Here is a 20,542-nt window from a genome sequence, read left to right as displayed (position 1 = left end):
GGATCCCGTCGGAGGATCTCCAAGCGCGGGACTAGCTCACCAGGTAAACGCTTCCAGCTACACTGCTGCCTGTGTGTGACCGGTAGAAGGTTGGAAGTCAGCGAGCCTGCCGGGGAGTGCTTGAGTGAGATCCAAGCCCTAGATTGGGGAGGCAGCTGGTCGTGTGGCCGGGGGCAGGAGCAGGTAACTGTCGGGCTGAGGAGAGCGCCTTAACCTAATTGCAGGGGCCTGCAGGGGCCGATTACAGCATTTACCTACGTGGTGGGGAACCCTTAGTAACTCTTGCCATGATTTTGGACCGTACTGGCACGGTGGAGAGTTGCAGTACTGGGGCCTGTTGAAAACAAGTTATTTCCCTCAGTCCAAGGCATTAGGGGGCATAGCGGGGCAGCACTGACTAGGGGGTCAGCCGATTAAGAGACACAGTGGCTTAAAAACCGCAAAGGGCAGCACACACTGGTAACAAGTGCCAGGCACTGGGGACAACATTTTTTTCAAAGCAAACGCAGACCTGCTAAAAGAAAAATACATCTGTGACTGTGTTACATTTTCCAGGAGGCATACAGAACCTACCAGATCTGTGTTTGTGTTAATTATGACATTTTGATTAGTAAGAAACGTTCCCAAGAAGCTTTCCATGAAGAAAATTAATTGTGTATGTGGATTAATGTCATTTTTGGTCTTGCCTAATCAGATAAATATATTTATATTGTTATAAATAACCGGTGTGGTGTCCATTTGTGGTGTTTCACTGTGTTGCTGTGGGCGTTTGTGCAAATACTTTACACATTGCCTTGGGGATAAGCCTGTCTGCTCGTGCCAAGCTACCAAGGGGGGGAGCAGGGTTTATCAACAGTGTGTTTCCCCCTTACCCTGACTAGAAGCAAGGGTCCCTATTTGGTCAAAGGTACCAACCTCTGCCAACTAGAGACCCCCATCTCTAACAGTGACCATATTTGATTTCTTTTTTCTTTTCCTATTTTAGTACATTTCAAAGAGGCAGCTTGTGCTTGTTCAGGCATGGGTGGACATTGCTAAGTATTTTTGACACATTTTATTATTACTTATAGGCTGACAGTGGGAACATGGCTGGCAATTAGATAGCAGTTGTGACTTTATGAGCTCCTCCATAAGCCCAATATAATCCTTACTTTTCTTGTGCAACCAGCTGCTGGTGGGGTCTTACCAAGTTTTAGGGAGGCTCAGCAGATGGTGTCAGGACCCCCAAAGACGGCAGCATGCCACTATGGAACCTGGATACACACAGGCACGAGCTACAGTCCTGATGAAGTGCACACACTAGTCAGCTCAGCTAAAACCACTCAGGGCTAAATGGAGCAGCCAGAAAGAGGGTGCAGACTGGCTGACTCTCTCTAATAACCCTTTAGCGGAAGTTAGGGAATCTCTGAGTGCTGAACTTGCTGGGGAGAGAGGGCCTCCTCCCCGGTGGACTGGAACTGGCTACCTGCCTCGAGCACAGCTGTAAAGGTTGGTAGCGATGCCAGCATCTGTATTTGCTGAGTGCCTTGTGTAGGAGGGCTCTCCAGTATTACAATCTCAATCCAGGCCAAGATGCCAAGGTGGTCCATCACTGGAGTTTGCATCGCCAAGGAAGAGAGGTGAGCGGTGCTGCTCTTGTGCTGAATCAGAGGACAGAGACTGAGGGGAATCACACAATGGTATGCTGGCCTGTTTGAGTTACCCCGGACTCATTGCCTGGGCTCACAGGGCCAAGTGACCGCCTGGATTCTACAAACACACCCCAAAGATCCGACTGCTTTTGCCGCCTCATGCGGGGTGCTGCTTCTGAGGGCTGCTATGTCGGCAGGACCGGGTAAGGATTGGGTAATCTGACTGGAAGGCACTTCATGCTGCCTCACCTGCAGAATGGCAACAGACAAATGCCACCCCTTCTGTTGGACAGGCCACATGAAGGGCCGCTCTCCCCCGGCCCAACCAGGCCCGAACCAGCCACGCAAGTACCACACACCACCATTACACGTCCACCGTCCCCGCAGGGACCCCTACACTCGAACCTGTTGACCGCGTAGGCCGACCCACTACCGGCCTGCGCGCCCATCCTGGGCGCCATCTTGGACACTCCACCACGAGGCCGCCTGGCCCCCGATCGACCTCAACCCTGGGCCTGGCCAGGCCTCAGACATTCCGGCACCAACATCCACCCAGGAGGTGAGCGGGCTACTTGGTCAGTCAATGGGAGCAAGAGGTGTCGATGGCTCTCCCCCGCCAAGTACCGCTCGCCCATCGCCTCCCCGGGCGCTGGCTCCACCCCCCTGCTGGGTGTCTGAACCCCCTCATCCCGGACCTCCCGACCTCCAAGTGCGAGGGTCCGGACATCAAAGCACACCAGCCCTATAACTGGGGCAGCTCCAGAGCCGGACGGCAGTTGTATCTTGGAGTCGAGAGACGCAAAGAAGAACTCATCCTTGACGGACTACTGGCGCTGCCGTAGCTCTGTCTTGTGCACCCTCGTCTTGCCTGCTGGCGCTGCCGCGGCTTTGGGAACCACCCTATCCTTCATCGTCGTCGGGACCTGCTGGCGTGGCCGCGGACCGTTTGTAACCACCACCTTCATCGGGACCTGCTGGCTCTGCCGCGGACCGTCGTCTTCCTTCATCCATCACGGGACCTGCTGGCTCCGCCGCGGCCCGTTCATCTACACCACCGAGCTCGAGGATTGAGAGCTATTTCCATCTCTTTGGTAACAAGACTGTCCCGCTACCCTTTTCCCAAACAGAGACCAGAATAGAGGGGACCCCTGAGTCCAGACCTCCTTGTACCATTCTACCGTACTTGAAGAATTGCCTATAAAGTATCGTTGAACTTTATCATTGTGTGGTGTCCGTCTGTGGGGGGGGAGTTACTTGTCTGTACGATTCACTGGAGACGGCTCTCCCCGGAGACCTCTCCCCTTATCCTCGGCCGACCCTCCCGGTCCGTCTAACATTGGTGGCCAGCGACGGGATCCGAATCACCGCATAAACCGTACAGAGAGTAGCTCACCCCACGGCGAATCACGATGTCAACTAAAGACAGCGGATCAACGGAGAAATTCCAGATGGAGAAATTGGACGAGTACAGCCATCGTGAACTTAAACAGTTCTGTATCGAATTAGGTATCGCTACCACCGGACTAAATACCAAAGATGACTTTAAGCAGGCCCTGGAATCTTGGGCAGAAACCGGGGCTGCCGGAACCCCCGATCAAGACATCGCAGCACAAACCCCCATGGCCCCGGAAGAACGAAGAACGGGTCTCTCGCCAGACGAGATCCAGGAACGAGAAAGAACCCGACTACACGAGCTGGAAATGGCCCGGCTCAAAATGGACGTTGAACTAAAGTTGGCCGAACAGAAAATCAACTTAGAGCACCTGCGTCTCCGAGAAGAAAGAGAGGAGAAACAGAGACAAAGGGAGCTCGAGGAAAAGAAACTGGCATATGAACATGAGCGGAAATTAGCTGAAATCGACCTACGCAAACAGAATAAAGAAGCAGGGGTGCCCGAGCAACCCCACACTCCAGGGGCAACAGAGAAGAAGGTACACATCCCCAAGGATGTCGTTCGAGAATACTTCCGAGAGGACGACATCCAGCAATGGTTTAAGGCCTATGAAATCGCTATGACTGCACACCGGATCGATAGAAGCGATTGGGGGGCCGGTCTGTGGGGGAGATTCCTCAATGAGGGCCGCGACGCCCTGCTGCAACTCCCGGACCACCAGATGACCTCCTATGACCATATGAAAGCTGCACTCCTCACCCGCTATGGCCTCACACCCGAGATGTACCGTCAGAGGTTCCGAGACTGCACCCGCATCCCAGGTACAACTTGGGTGGACTATGTCAATTACTTTAGCCGAGCCTTCGAGGGCTGGATCAAAGGAAGCAGGGTCACAACCTACGAACAACTGTTCAATCTTATGGTATGGGAGCATCTGTCGAACAATTGCTTCATTGAACTTCGTCAGCACCTCCTCGACAGCAAGTTAACGGATCCCCGGCAGCTCGCAGCCGAAGCAGACCGGTGGGAGATCACCAGAGTGAGTCGAAATGGGTCCTCCGAACAGAACCGGAACAACAATGGTCAGCACCGTCCCCGAGGAGGTGGAGGCCAAGGACGCGGAAGAAGCAACGCTCCGGTCACCCTCACTACCAGCCCCACCCCCCCCGGCCAACCGGGGCAGCACCCCAGCGCGACCGGGACATCGAGCCAATGTTACCTGCCATCGATGCCAACGAGTCGGACACTATGCAAACGACCCAAACTGCCCCCAGTACCAGAGCCCAAGACCCCGCCAAGTAGCCGCTGCTGCTCTGGGGGAGGAACAGATCTCAGAGGAACAAGAAGAATATGAACAGGAACACCAAGAATGGGAGCCAGCCGCCATGGCTCTCGCCTGCCTAGAGGGGAGAGACATGGTCCCGCGGGTCCCCCTACCCGCTAATACCCAGAAGTACAGCCAATGGGTGGGCATCAATGGACGCCGGGCTGAAGCCCTTCGTGACACTGGGGCCAGTGTAACAGCCGTCCGCTGTCACCTGGTGACCCCCGAACAATACTTACCAAACATTCTCTGCCCTGTACGTTCAGCCGATAACTCAGAAAGTCTGTGTCGGATGGCCTGCGTCCCCTTCGAATGGGGAGGGGTCTCCGGCATGTTGAAAGTGACGGTCCGAGATGATGCCCCCGTAGACTGCCTCCTGGGTAATGACCTGGAAAGCTCTCCATGGGCAGCAGTCGAACGAAAAGAGCACCTGGGGATGCTGGGCGTCCCGGACTGGGCGTGCGTCACCACCCGGTCCATGACCGCCCGTGCCAACACCCGCCCAGAGGAACTCGAATGGCCGGCGCCACCGCCTCCGGTCGCCCCCGCCGAAACCACCGACCGTGACGTCCCCCCCGAACCAGCTCAACCTCCAGACCTCGCTAACCTCGACCAGTGGCCTCAAGAGGGGGGGCCCACGCAAGAACAATTTCGCCAAGAACAAAAGACCTGTCCCTCCCTCGAGGGACTCCGCCAGCAAGCGCTAGCCCAAAGCGCAGGGGATACCTCCGGAACTCACTGGGTCTACTGGGACAATGATCTGCTGTACAGTGAGCAAAGAATCGCGGAGCTGGGGGCCAGCCGAGTCCTAGTGGTACCCCTCCGTTTTAGAGACTTTCTGCTAAACCTGGCCCACGATGTCCCCCTGGCAGGACACTTGGGTCAAGACAAAACCTATAGCCGCCTGGTGACCCACTTCTTCTGGCCCAAAATGAGGGACAATGTACACCAGCATTGCCGATCTTGCCCCACGTGCCAAGCCAGTGGGAAGAGCGGCTGCAAACTGAAAGCCCCCCTGCACCCTTTTCCCGTGGTCACCACCCCGTTCGAGAGGGTCGGAATCGATATCGTAGGGCCCCTGGACCCGCGCACAAAACAAGGCCATCGATTCATCCTGGTGCTAGTGGACCACGCCACCCGCTACCCGGAGGCTGTTCCCCTGCGGACTGTGACAGCCCCGGTAGTCGGCCGGGCTCTGATGGGGATCTTCTCCCGGGTGGGCTTCCCCCGGGAGGTCGTCAGTGACAGAGGCACGAACTTTATTTCGAAATATATGAAATCTCTCTGGCAACAGTGCGGGGTTACCTACCGGTTCACGACCCCCTATCACCCTCAAGGAAACGGCCTCGTTGAGCGGTTCAACCGCACGCTCAAAGGGATGATCGGGGGGTTGGAAGAGCCCCTCCGTCGCCAGTGGGATGTGCTGCTGCCGTGCCTCCTCTTCGCATATCGAGAGGTTCCCCAGAAGTCCCTGGGCTTCAGCCCATTTGAACTGCTATATGGACACCCCGTGCGCGGGCCGCTCAGCCTAGTTAAGGAAGGCTGGGAGATGCCCCCTCTAAAGAACCCACCAGATGTTTTCCGCTACCTCCTAACACTCCGCAACCAGACCCGGCGATTCCGAGGACTAGCAAAAGCCAACCTAGAGGCCAGTCAAGAGGACATGAAAAGGTGGTATGACCGGAATGCCTCCTCCATCGAATTTGAACCTGGGCAACAGGTATGGGTGATGTCCCCCACCGAACCCTGCGCCCTACAAGACAAGTGGACAGGGCCCTTCAAAGTGGTCGAGCGCAAGGGTCCGGCTACCTATCTCATCGACTTGGAATCTTCCCGGAACCCCCTCCGGGTCCTCCACGCTAACAGACTGAAACCGCACTTTGTACGGACAGAACTCAGCCTCCTGATGGCCACAGACAATGGGGCTGAAGAGGACTCCGAGCCCCTCCCGGACCTCCTACGAACGCGGGAGAAAGATGGTTCCGTAGAGGGGGTCCGACTCTCAGAGGCCCTCACCCGAGAGCAACGCCAGGAGTGCCAAGTTCTCCTGTCACAATTCGCCAGCCTGTTCTCCCTCACCCCAGGTGTCACTTCCTGGTGTACGCACGATGTGGACACGGTGGACAGCCCCCCTATCCGCCACCGGGCCTACCGCGTGCCAGATCGGGTACGGGCCTGCATCCAGGAGGAAGTAGCCAAAATGCTCACGCTCGGGGTCATCGAGCCCTCAGACAGCCCCTGGGCCAGCCCTGTAGTACTGGTCCCCAAAGCAGCTGCCCCCGGCACCACACCAGAACTCCGGTTCTGCGTCGACTACCGGGGCTTGAATGCGGTCACCAGGACAGACGCACATCCCATCCCCCGGGCAGATGAACTAATCGACCGCATGGGAGCTGCCCGCTACCTCAGTATCTTCGACCTGACGGCGGGCTACTGGCAAATCGGCCTCACACCCCGGGCACAAGAACGTTCTGCCTTCTCCACTCCCGATGGCCATTACCATTTCACAGTCATGCCCTTCGGCATGAAGAATGCCCCAGCAACATTCCAACGACTCGTCAATCAGGTCCTGGCGGGGCTCGAAGGATTCAGCGCCGCCTACCTAGACGACATCGCTGTATACAGCAACCAGTGGTCCGAGCACCTCCGCCACCTCCGAGCAGTGCTGCACGCCCTTCAGCAAGCTGGCCTCACGATCAAGGCCAGCAAATGTCAAATTGGGCAAGGGTCTGTAACCTACCTCGGGCACCAGGTGGGAAGCGGCCTGGTGGCCCCTCTGCAGCTAAAAATTGCCGCCATCCAGTCCTGGCAGCCCCCCATTACCCAGACCGAGGTACGGGCCTTCCTGGGCCTCACGGGCTATTACCGAAGGTTCGTGAAAGACTATGGTACTATCGTGAGGCCCCTCACAGAGCTCACGTCAAAAAATCAGCCCCAGAAAGTCAACTGGACCCCAGAGTGTCAAGCTGCATTTGAACAATTGAAAGCCGCCATGTGCTCCGCCCCTGTGCTCCAGGCCCCCGACTACAGCCGGGAGTTCATCGTCCAGACGGATGCCTCCGACCATGGCATTGGGGCAGTCCTGTCTCAAGTGAACACCGAAGGCCGTGATCAGCCGGTGGCCTTCATCAGCCGGCGACTCCTACCACGGGAACAACGCTGGAGCACCATAGAGAGGGAGGCCTTTGCGGTGGTATGGGCCCTCAAGAAGCTCCGGCCCTACCTTTTTGGCACACCCTTTCGGGTACAGACCGACCACCGACCCCTGCAGTGGCTGATGCAGATGCGGGGGGAAAACCCGAAGTTACTACGCTGGTCCATCTCCCTACAAGGGATGGACTTCACAGTTGAACATCGGCCTGGGCCAGATCACGCCAACGCAGATGGCCTGTCCCGGTTCTTCCGCCTCGACGAGAAGAGTCCCCAAGAGAATGGGTAACTCTCCCCGCCTTCAGCTGGGGGGGACGCATGTTGGACAGGCCACATGAAGGGCCGCTCTCCCCCGGCCCAACCAGGCCCGAACCAGCCACGCAAGTACCACACACCACCATTACACGTCCACCGTCCCCGCAGGGACCCCTACACTCAAACCTGTTGACCGCGTAGGCCGACCCACTACCGGCCTGCGCGCCCATCCTGGGCGCCATCTTGGACACTCCACCACGAGGCCGCCTGGCCCCCGATCGACCTCAACCCTGGGCCTGGCCAGGCCTCAGACATTCCGGCACCAACATCCACCCAGGAGGTGAGCGGGCTACTTGGTCAGTCAATGGGAGCAAGAGGTGTCGATGGCTCTCCCCCGCCAAGTACCGCTCGCCCATCGCCTCCCCGGGCGCTGGCTCCACCCCCCTGCTGGGTGTCTGAACCCCCTCATCCCGGACCTCCCGACCTCCAAGTGCGAGGGTCCGGACATCAAAGCACACCAGCCCTATAACTGGGGCAGCTCCAGAGCCGGACGGCAGTTGTATCTTGGAGTCGAGAGACGCAAAGAAGAACTCATCCTTGACGGACTACTGGCGCTGCCGTAGCTCTGTCTTGTGCACCCTCGTCTTGCCTGCTGGCGCTGCCGCGGCTTTGGGAACCACCCTATCCTTCATCGTCGTCGGGACCTGCTGGCGTGGCCGCGGACCGTTTGTAACCACCACCTTCATCGGGACCTGCTGGCTCTGCCGCGGACCGTCGTCTTCCTTCATCCATCACGGGACCTGCTGGCTCCGCCGCGGCCCGTTCATCTACACCACCGAGCTCGAGGATTGAGAGCTATTTCCATCTCTTTGGTAACAAGACTGTCCCGCTACCCTTTTCCCAAACAGAGACCAGAATAGAGGGGACCCCTGAGTCCAGACCTCCTTGTACCATTCTACCGTACTTGAAGAATTGCCTATAAAGTATCGTTGAACTTTATCATTGTGTGGTGTCCGTCTGTGGGGGGGGGAGTTACTTGTCTGTACGATTCACTGGAGACGGCTCTCCCCGGAGACCTCTCCCCTTATCCTCGGCCGACCCTCCCGGTCCGTCTAACACCTTCCCACAGGCAAACTGGTTAACCTTGATAAATATGCCTGTGAGAAGTTGGCCTGGTATATGATGTCCACTATTCTAGTGGGCACCTTGCACCCGTTCAATTGACCCTTATTGATGGTGGTTGTAAAGTCAACCTTATAGAAAGCTATTCTAGTGGTAGCTGTGGAGAGCAGCCTTCAGGGTAAGACTCAGAGGCGAGTTAAGCAAGTTGTTTTACCAATTATAAACTCTTGAGTACCAAATGAAAGCACACCACACAAGGTATATATCAAATATATATGTATTTATTCTAAACACAACCCCACTGCACTCTTTATGAGGTCAGAGGTAAAAGTACGATACAAGGAACTAAATTAGAATACGATAAGGTGCACAGTATACGTTATGCCCTAGGGGCCCCACAAACCATATACTAAAATAGTGGTATAAGAACCACGTGCGAAATAGGAAGCAGGCCTAGGGCCTGTGGAATCGCTGGGGCTGCCTAGAACCACCAAAGGTTAGGAGGTAGGAGGCCCACGGAAGACGCGCGCAGCCTCTAAACACAGCCGTGGGTTACAATTGACTTTCTATGGAGAACGAACAAGTTACAATTTTAAAGATTAAGGGTACAAGGAGGTTAACTGTGATAGAACCCTTTTAGACTAGGACACTTTGAGAGTCAATACCCACGGGAGCACCAGAGTGGTGAACAGCGTTTACAACGAAACTTTTACAACGCACTACCATTACATCGCAACTTTTACAACGCAAACTATTACAACGCATAGCGCTTGGGGGCGCTCTAGGATAGGGAATAGGTTAATTTACTATCCAATAACCTTCCCTAGTGTCCACGGGGACTGGAGTTGGAATAGTAAATGAAACTATTCACTATCCAGCGCCCAAAAGCATTATGCGTTGTAATGGTATGCATTGTAAAAAATGCGATGTAAAGGTAGGCATTGTAAAAGTATGCGTTATAACGTCATACATCCCACCAGAGTACTTGTGTTACCTCACCCAGGGAAGCCGGGTGCATAGGTGTGTTTTTGTGTCGGGTTTCGCTGTCAATTCCAATAGAGAGATGCGAAGAAGTGCTGCAGGCGACCAGAGGAAAAGTGTCCGGGTGGATCCAAGGGTGGATTGGAAATGTGAAGAACCTGAAAGCAGAAGGGACAGAGTCTGAGTCACCAGCCAGTGACCAGGATGGCGTTGGGAAGCTGCCAGCCAATGTCGGGTGATTTCAGGTGAAAAGGTGAAGCTTGTCTCTTCAGTCATGTGGTCCAGGAGGCATTGACGACAACCAGGGGCTGGATTCTAGCTGTCCCACAAAGGATCTAGTTGACTGCAGTGTCGGTATCCGGATTGGACCCTACAAGCCTTGGTAAACACAATCCACGCAAGATGTCAAGATTGGCTTCGGTGCAAACCAGCAAAGTCTGGGGAACTTCTCTTTTGGAGAGAAGTTGGAGCAAGCCTGGAGCAACCAGGAAAACAAAGTAAATCAAGGATTGGTCATCTTGGGGGCTCACTAGCCAACGGACTAGGAACCGCAAAGACACGTCAAGTAGAAATGCACAAAGCGGACCCACGGGATACTCATGGAGTGTGTGCCTCTGAGCTTTAGTGCAAAAGGTGCTCTCGGCTGGGGCTTTAAGCACCACAATGCACAACTTCAGGATAGCTCGAGAAGTAGGTGCAGGTTGCAAAATGCAGGATGTCCAGGAGTTCCGGTCCCACGTCTCTCGTGTCTGCTACGGATCTCAGCTTTGCTGGGAGTGCAGGTCAGCATCAGAGATGTCTGGAAGACAATGACCTGTGTCGCAGATTCTTTGGGATCCAGCGGGAGCCTCGAAAATGCAGACCAGCAAAGATGTAGTTGGTGCCTGTTTGAACAGGGTGGTCACTCCTTGACCACAAGGGAGATTTCTTTCATCTTCCAGTCGATATGGAATGTTGAAGGTCCAAGATTTATGTTGCAGAGTTTCGTCCAGGATAATCTCAAGTCCTAGGGACTGGGGTTCTATACTTATAGTAAGTTTAGGGGTTGGACTAACTCTACGGTATCTCCTAGGAGTGGACATGGGGAAGGGGTGGTTACACCCCTTCCCCTTTGTCCAGTTTCGCACCAGAGCTGGGGCTGAGTGCCCCTGTAACGGGTTTGAACTGGGAAATGCATGGAGCAGCTTGTGTGCCGCAGGCAGTGTCTGAAAAGCATTCACTGAATGCAACCCACCCTGCCCCAATACACTAAAGCCTGTCTGGGGAGGTGCTGGCACCTCCCTGGACAGGAATCCTATTGTCCAAGCCTCCCCTGCCAGAGTTTCATCCAGCAGCAGGAGGGCAGACTTGTGTCTGTGGCAGCAGCATCCATTTTGTGATGCTGGGGCTCTGTTTAACTTTAACCGGGTTTATAAGTAACTACATGTCTTTTACCTCTGGAAGGGTGAAATGCTACCCCCGCCGCCAGGACTGGCAAGGAGGTAGTATTCCAAAGTGTTTGACACCTTACACGACATGTTTTAATAAATCCAAACCAAATGTTAGCATTAACCGCTAGGATTATAATGCACTTAAGAGTATATGGTGTGGCTATATCATAGAATAGCTATAAGGAGATGGTTACGAAAGCTGCAGAGGGGCTCAGCTCATGCTAGAGCACCCTCCCACACAAAACAAAGCACTCTGCCTCCAGGATTGTCAAGGCCTGCCATAGGAGTGACTTGTAGGTTAATATGTGTCTTTATATATACATAGATATAGGTATACTATATCTAAGTAAGGGTTGATTACACCACCTTACCCAGGCTTCAATTGCAGACCTGTGGTGTCAGTTTGGAAGGCTAACCAAGGGTGGCATAATACATGATGCAGCCCCTGGTAGGCCTAGGGTGCACCTATGCCCTGGGTACGTAGAGTACCATATACAGGGGCTCACAAGGGTGACCCAGTAACCAATCTGGTATGTACCTAAAGTACATGGAGTCCACTTTATAGAGAAAGCAGAGAGACTGGGGCCCTGAATAGCAGGGTCCCAGTCCACCTAAGTCGAAAACCAGCAAAACACCAGGCAAAAAGTGGGAGTTACCATATAGTCATATATCCACCTTCCTACAATGCCCACTATAGTGGTGCTGCTGGGGGCAGCCTACCCTTGGTGAACCTTGATGTTAAGGGACACTGTCATGTCTCTGACCTCAGACACAGCTATTATTCAGCAGGCCATCAATGCCTCCAAGGAAGTCCTGGAGGCCAAATTGGAGCGATCGGCTCAGATGTCAGCCTGCTGAGGCAGGACCAGGAGCAAGCAGTAGACAGGATCAGGGCTGGACTGGCCATAGCGGGCACCTGGCAATACCCTGGTGCACCGCACAGGTGCGGGACGGTTTTGGGCACCTGGGGGCTGTTTTTGCAAAATCGGCCCTGTACCAAAATCGGCCGAAGATCGGCCCCGGCAAAGAGCTCGGCAGCACCTCCAACCCCCCCCCATTACCCCCCCACCCCCGAGTGAGGAGGTGGGGGCAGCCGAGCACTTTGCCAGGGCCGGTTGTGGTTCCCAGTCCGGCCCTGGAGAGGATCACAGAAACGGAAGTGTGGATCTCCAAATTGGAAGGCACAAACAAGGCCCTACAACAGGTAGTCAAACTCTTGGCTACCTTCATATCCCTAGAAAGAGAAAGCAGAAGATGCAGAAAGGAGAGCTCACAAAAACAATTTAAGATTTGTTGTTCTAAGAAACTGGGTTGTTGGTTGACTGTGGTGTGAGCCCTGGTCAAGAAGCAACCACAATTCTTTTCCGCTTGAAGCCACAAGCAACCCTAAAATTAACCTGCGCTCAACTCTCTGGTTGCTTGGCACAAAGCAGTTAGAGTTAACTCAAAGGCAATTTGTAATGTATTTGTTCAAAACCTCAAACAGTAACACATTGAAAATACACCACAAAAGGATCCCACACCACTTTAGAAAATAGAGCAAAATGTAATGAATTAAACAAGAGCAAAATGAAAACCATTACATCAGTGGAACAGAGTTATGATCTTTTAAAATAATAGTGAAAATAGCACCAAATAGCACAAAGCACCAAAGTGGTTGCACTGGACAGGGTCAAATTCACACTTTCGACTACATACGCCAGGTATGGCCCACTGAAATGTATTGTCTCAAATTGATGCCTAGAGTCCTGTTTGTGTTGCGGGGGCAGCATGGAGCAGTGAGGGCATTGCAGGAGGCTGTAGGCATAGCGCCGCAGGTGTTGCTGGAGCTTTGCATTGGCACCCTGCCACCCCTGTCCTGGCTTCAGAATTACCTCAGGGCATATGCAGCCATGTGTATAGAGGTAGGACATAGCATAGTCAAATGTAATTGAGGCTGTACCCAGCCCCTCCATCCCATACTGCCAGTGAAGGTACACCTAAAAAAAAAGTAAATGTAAATCGCACAGCTACCCGGAGGCATCCCGGCGCTGGAGGCCATCGGGAAGATTAAGCGAGCTATTGCCCAGAGTCACATGGTGCTGGGCTGACCTGCTACTGGTGCCGGGGATCAAACCATGAGGCCCAGTGTGCGGTATCAGTGGCCCTGGCCGCAGCGCCACACCTCTTCCTAAGCTCCCTATCGTGTGTTGTGGTCTAAGAGGAATACACAAAGCTCAACTGTCAACTACACTCAGTCATGTGACCCAGGTACAGACTACAGGCACTACATGGCTAAGGCATTAATTGCCAGCTTTCTAAAAGAGGCATTTTCAAAATTGTAATTTAAAATCCGACAACACCATAAGCTGGGATTTATCATTACAGTTCCAAAGACAACAATCATGAACAGGTTACCTGCACATATTTGAAAATTACAGTTTATTACATATAATAGGTAACTCCAATGTTAGTTAATTGGAGAAGTAGGACCTGCAGTAGTTTTTCACTACCAGGACATATACAACTCAACAGTACATGTCCTACTTTTGAAATACACTGCACCCTGCAGGGCCTACCTTAGTGATGACGTGTCTGTATTAAAAAGGAAGGTTTGGGCCCGACTAAAGGTTTATTTTTCCAGATCAAAATGGCAGTTAAACTGCATAAACAGGCAGCCATGACAAGCCTGAGACATATTTGAAAGGTTACTTAAGTGGGTGGCACAAACAGTGCTACAGGCCCACTAGTAACATTTAATTTACAGGTCCAGGACACACTTTACTAGGGAACTACAAGTAAATTAAATATGCCAATAGGGGATGAGCCATGGTTACCATGTTTTAAGGATGGACACTGCCATTTGGCCAGGCCCAAAACTTCCTTTGTAATGCTTATAAGTCACTCCTAAGGTAGACCCTAGACAGCCCAAGGCCAGAGAGCAGTGTATTTAAAGAGTTGGATGTGCACGTTTAAGTTTGACATGTCCTGGTAGTGAAAAACTCTCAAATGCATTTTTCACTACTGCAAGGCCTGTATCACCCATAGGATAACATTGGGATTGCCTTATTACATTCTATACATGTATTTTCCAAATGCTAAATGGGAAAATATAACTGATTCAGGTTTAGTGTCTCTGAAATCCTAATTTGAAATCCTAATTCATGGTGAAGTCAGAATTTAAATTCCAATTCTGGAAATGCCAATTTGAGGAAATTTACATTTTCTTACCTTAGCCATTCAGTGCCTGCAGCCTGTCTCTGATCACATGACTGGACTTCTACTCTTCTGGACTCCTGTTTTGCTGTGCTGACCCAGAACCCAGAGTGACTCCAAGGACTATTTGGCAGGCTTCCTAATCTGAAGCCTGTGGCACATAACAGGCTTCCAACAACCTTGCAACTGCACCTGTACTTTGTCATCTGTGAATCTACCCTGCAAAGTGGTGCCACCCCAGTTTTGGACCCTTTGAAGTGGGCCTAAGGTGCTTACCAGCATAATCGATGCATCTTCTCTGCCAAGCAATGCATCCCCAAGCAGAACTGAATAATCTCCACGGCTGAGCGGCGTATCCTTGAGCCAAACCGATTCATCATCACTGCTGTGTGGATTGGACCCAGTGAAGAAGATCTGCACTGCCCATGCAGTTCTCAGAACCAACACATCATCAAAGGCACTGGGCATATCCGGCCCTTGCATCTCTTGTTGACGGCGGCCTCAACTAAGACGCCGGACTCCGCATCGCAGCCTCACAGCTATTTGAAACTGATGCATGGCCAGCTATGTACCACATCCCTGACACCAGGACAAGCCCCATTTACAGGACCCTCAATGAAGATGCAACAGGAACTCACACTGCAGCCTCTCTGCATCTCACAATTGTTTCATTGCTTCAGCTGTGCAGCACTTCATCGACCAAGATTAACGAAACACTCAGCAAACAGGATTTAAGGTACTTTGTACAGCGACCCTAACTGGGTTCCTTTAGCAGGCCCATGCGCCATCATGGTCAGCCTGAACTTGTGACTTTTTCTCAATCAGGTGCAACCAGATTTCCCTTGTTGGCGCTTTAGGCTTTTTGGCACTATTTCAACTCACAACTTTAGAATTTAATATCGCTGGATTTCCTGATTGGATTTTTGTAGTTCTAGTTTAGTATTATTTATTTAAAAATTACACTATTTTTCTAAACCTGGTGTGGGATGTTTTTGTGTGATGTTTTCACTGTTTTACAGTTTGAAGTGTTGCACAAATACTTTACACATTACCTTCAAGTTAAGCCTGGCTGCTACTTTCCGAGCTACCAGAGGGCAAGCACAGGTTAATGTGGGGTTTGCTTGTGCTTTACCCTAACTAGAATTGTGGTTGCTCCTTGACCAGGGCTCACACCTTAGTCAACCAGTAACCCAGTTTCTACTAGCCACCTTTTCACAATTCCCAAATCCAGGTTCCTAACATATATCAATAAACAAGTTGCAATCCAGGGAAGCCTCAATCCTGCCATGGCAGGAAAGACATACAATTATTCCCCCTTTCCCACAGACAGCACCACATAAAAATTTCCAAGAGTGAAGCAAATACATTTTGCACCATTTATGTTGGTCACGTAAAAGGAAAATTTCCCCAGGGGAAGATAATGAACTAAACTGGTTCTGTACTATTTAGCCGTGCTTAGATAAAAGACCATTCAGCAAATACATATTTTTTTTCAAACGTGTTTTGAGGCAAAATCATCTTATTTAAAGTATTATAAGACCTACAATCAAATACAATGCAAGATCATTGTGCTCCTTTTTAAGAAAGGTTGTCAATAGATTAGATTATCTTTGTAAGAAAATAATCCAACAAATATAACATGATTTATAAGAAGTGGACACATAAAATGGTTTGCAGAAATTTTACGATACGCTTTCTTCCATTTTTGCCCCGCTGCACAAATATTTCATTGATAAATATGGTGTTCCTTTTGGAGTTACACAAGAAACCACACTTGTACAGCACAAACATATGCCCGGTGTCTCCCTTCAGTTACAGAATGTCATTTACATGTAGAGATGTTTCAGTACCTCATGTTCCTACTAATATAAGCTACAGCATAACAAACATCCTAAATAATGTTTGTCCTTTTTAGGTGGCTCTTGCCTATGTGTAGATATGCACAACAAAAAAACACAAACATTGCCACATATAAATAATATGCATTTAAACCCCTTCTGCTTTGATTCTGGCAGTGGTGAATTTGTAAAACAAAGTAAGTGCTGGGGCTCTCGTCAAGCGGCAGCTTGCACCAGCCCATTTCTCTTTTTGGCTCAGCCAAAAACAGGACCAACTAATAACCATACAAGTGGGGAGAGGATGGCAAGAGCTGTGGACTTTGGAACTTGGGAACCAGGTTCGAGTCTCGGTGTTAACTCAACATCCTATGATTCTGGGCAAATAACTTAATCTCCCCATGCCTACGATAAATAAATGTGTTTTAACTGGTGCTCATGATGATCAAGTGCCGGTGCTATGCACCGGAAACCAAGGGCTTAAATTAAGTACTGGATTCTGGGTGGATTTGTGCCTCCAAGGGATGAAGTGGGGTCGACTACTGATGATTTCTCCGTTTCCACCATAAATCGTACTCGATATTTTTTTATATTCTACATAAATTTGGAATATTTGGCAAGAATTTACCCCCAAAAAAACTATTAATAACTGGAAGATGTAAGAGAAAATCTCGGAAAGTGGTCAGTTTGAAACAGAAAGTGAGTACACTAGTCCTTAAACATATATTAACTTTAAAAATAAAAGGCCGATAAAAAAGGCTCTGATACCTACTAAGGCTGAAGAAGCAAGGATAGCAAGAGACAATCTGAGGTCTGGAATTTTTAATTTTTATTCATGTCTGAAGCTCCTGCATAGTTATGAGCGAATAATTGAGATGCGTTCCTCACTTTAATTGGCAGAGGCCCTTTCATTTCAATGTAATTAAAGTCATAAGTCCTTATCGCTGGCTCTATGAGGGAATACCAGCTCCCAGAGCTGATTAATGCAGGCATCTTCAAGTGCCAGCCATGGCTGAAAAGTACTTGCTCATTCTCTTGGGACCGACTGTTGATGACCTAAATTTCACAACTTGGAAGGTAGACGTGGTAGCAGAGACCTAATACAATGATTTTACTTTGGTGATAACTGAAATCGAACGTATTTGACTACCTCTGGGGGGTTCGGGAAGCTTATCTGCATCCATAGGTTAAGATCAATCAGGTTGTTTCCTTCCACCCAAGTGACAGTCAAAATAGAGGTCACTTTTGGGACTGAGACGCTCTTATCTCACTTTATTTAAAAGTTATCAGAAAGAGTGAACCATAATCCTTGGTGCCTTGTGCCAAATGCGCACCTAACTTCGCACTTTACTAACCCTAATAAATGGTCATCGCACCACCACATTAAACGCCTCCACAAAAAACGATAGTGCCACATTCATGGACAAAACAATGAAATCCACTTGATGAGCAGCTTCTCAGTAGAGGACGAATTTTGTTTTAATCGGAGAAGAATTAAAAAAGTTTACAGGTATGAAGGAGATTTAAGTGAAGCCTTTGTACAACTAAAATCGTATTTTGAACCCTGGACCCCACACATTATTCACACACTTCAAAGTATATCACACCCGGAGCTAAGCAGCCTCACTCACAAACTAGAAACCAAACTGTTTTCTTACAAAGGAAAGCCCCACCTCCCAACCTTTGCGAACACAACACCCATGAACTGATAGCTCAAAGCCAGACCAGACCATTACTTCAGAGACAACATAGTTCTTTGGCAATGGCAAAGATGTATGAATTATCACTAAGTTGATCAGCTATTCTCAGCCACAGAGATCCAATCGCACTTATGTGGCAATCATTCCTTAATTGAATATATGCAGACTCGCAGAAGCATTACAGAAAACACAAAGGTGATGAGTGGAGTGTGAGCAAAAAGTCTCATTCACTGATATTTGCTTGGAGAAACACAACCTAGCATCAAACCACTTCAAGGAGCCGTGGTTAACTGCCTCAACTCAAGTGTTGTCAGCCTCACATTCTAAACTAGAATTCATTCAGACAAGATTCCATCATAACCCAAATTCTCCCTTAACATAAAAGAAACAAACCCAAAACAAAAAAACAAAAAGAATGAAGAGACACATTGGAAGTAAAAGAAGAGAAAGAAACCACAATGAACTATGAGGATGTCTTAATGGAAAAACAACCTGTACATGAGAATGCTATCCATACAGAAAGATAATAAAAGACTCTATACCCTGAAGACACATCAATTCCACGCATAATCCTGCAAATACGAGTGTAGCCTATGGATTCTGACTTCATCTTTTACTCTAGGATCCACACTCGTCCTCTGGTAACCCAACATGTCTCTCACACAGCTGGCTCAGTACCAAGTCTTGTTCCCCACCCCTCCGATCTCAAATAACTTCCTCATCTCGCATGAACATAGCTCCCAAGCATCCTTCCTCATCCGCCCCCTTAGCACAATGTCCTCCTATCTGATACAGAGCTACTTTACGCAGGTTCCGGCTTTCACCACCTTCAATGACCACAAAAAGCTTTCCCATATTTTGTACTCAGAAAGGGCCCTTAAATTTGCTCAAACCACCTTTCACTGTTCCTGACCTTATGCTGACCCAATCACCTCTCGAACTTAGAGTTACCTGGTTCATGGCCATGATCACCACTTGACAGTATCCAGTCCTTTAACCAAGTGGGAATCAACCTGGTACCAGGTAGACATCCCCTCATAAGTAGAAATGGACATCTGCGAGTGACACTATGTATAGTGGTACAATACGCCCACATCATGTCAGTTTTTTGACAGGTTGTCCATTTGACAGTGCTAGTTGAATCACGCCCTTTACCAGTCTGTTGGCCCTCTCTACAATTCTATTACCAATGGGACTGTATAGAGAGGTGCGAGAATGTTTAATTCCACAATGCTCGAGAAATTGACGCATTTCAATGGAAGGTAACTGTGTCCCATTATCAGTGAGCAAAGTGTGGGGAACACATCCATCAATCAAAAATTCCCTCCAACACCACAACAGTAGACTTATTTGTCACATCTTTCATGAATTTAACTATCAACCACCTAGAATGGATCTCTACTATAACAGCAGCAAATCTCATTTCACCTGGCAATTCTAAGAAAAGGCCCATAAAATCTAAGCAAATGGTGCTCCAAGCTTCCCCTGGATCATCAATCCGACCAGTCACAGCTTGATTGCCCACCCTCAATCTTTTGTCACTCTCCTTACAAATACTACAACCTTCCACCCACCTCTTGAACTGATCGTCTATCCCTGGCCACCAGAATTCATCTTTAATCTTTCTTCTTGTCAGTTCCTGTCCTAAGTGCCCCTCATGAGCTATCCTGAAAATTTTAAATCTCAATCCAACCTGGTGGCACAAAGCAATCACCGCTCATGATAACATCCAAACCACTCACAGACAGTTCGTCCAACACTTTCTAATAAGGTCTAGCTGACACAGACACCTCACTTTCTCCTGTATCTCCCTTCTTGATCATCACAATGACTTCCTTCAACACCATGTCCGAACTCATATCTTCCTTCCATTGCAACCTAGTAAATGCCCCCAGGCCACCTTCCAGTACATCATGTACAGCCGCCACAGCTTCTTCAACGTCAGAACTTCTTTCAGCCGACACATCCACAGTTTCCCAGTTCAAAGACTTACGCGATGAACAGTCTGCCTGCAGATTTTTAATTCCATGTATAAATTCTACATCATACAGATATTCTTGTAGTCTGGTAGCAAAACTGGCCAGCCCGAGAAGACCCTTTGCCAGCACCACCCGCAGATAAAATCTTGATCAAAAGTTTATGATGCGTTTTCAAGACAAATCTCATTCCCCACATATATATTCTGAAATATTCCACACCCCATGTTGCAACAAGAGCCTCCCGTTCAATCCCAGAATAGTTCCTCTCAGCTTGTGTGAGGGTACGCGAGGCAAAAGCCACTGTTTTTTCAACTCAATTTAGTTTTTTGCGACAGAACTATGCCAATTCTAGTGGCACTGGCGTCAACAGTTAACAGGCATTGGCATCGCCAATAGGTCGTTTTTGGGACCTTATAAGTATTTAGTTATGCAGCACAATATCCTTGGTGCAACAACATCAACTGTTGCATGGCTAAACACTTAGGAGGTTCCAAAGGCGAGACCTAATGGCTATGCCAATGCTTGTTTTTTTGTGATGTTATTGTCA

General features: G+C 49.9%; 1 protein-coding gene across 1 annotated transcript in view; it reads right to left on the bottom strand.

Annotated features, from left to right (window-relative positions):
* Window positions 1–20,542, bottom strand: part of PPFIA4 (PPFI scaffold protein A4) — a 1,997,086-nt gene that overhangs the window by 1,233,450 nt on the left and 743,094 nt on the right. Inside the window, exon 10 of the mRNA XM_078644121.1 lies at window positions 12,594–12,608. Coding sequence (XP_078500247.1) covers window positions 12,594–12,608 — 15 coding nt within the window. The remainder of the gene's footprint in view (window positions 1–12,593; window positions 12,609–20,542) is intronic.

The sequence above is a fragment of the Lissotriton helveticus genome, chromosome 5_1 (assembly GCF_964261635.1).
Source record: "Lissotriton helveticus chromosome 5_1, aLisHel1.1, whole genome shotgun sequence".
Taxonomy (NCBI): Eukaryota; Metazoa; Chordata; class Amphibia; order Caudata; family Salamandridae; genus Lissotriton; species Lissotriton helveticus.
The sequence above is the reverse complement of the archived record's forward strand: the minus strand, read 5'-3'. Positions and strand labels throughout refer to the sequence as shown.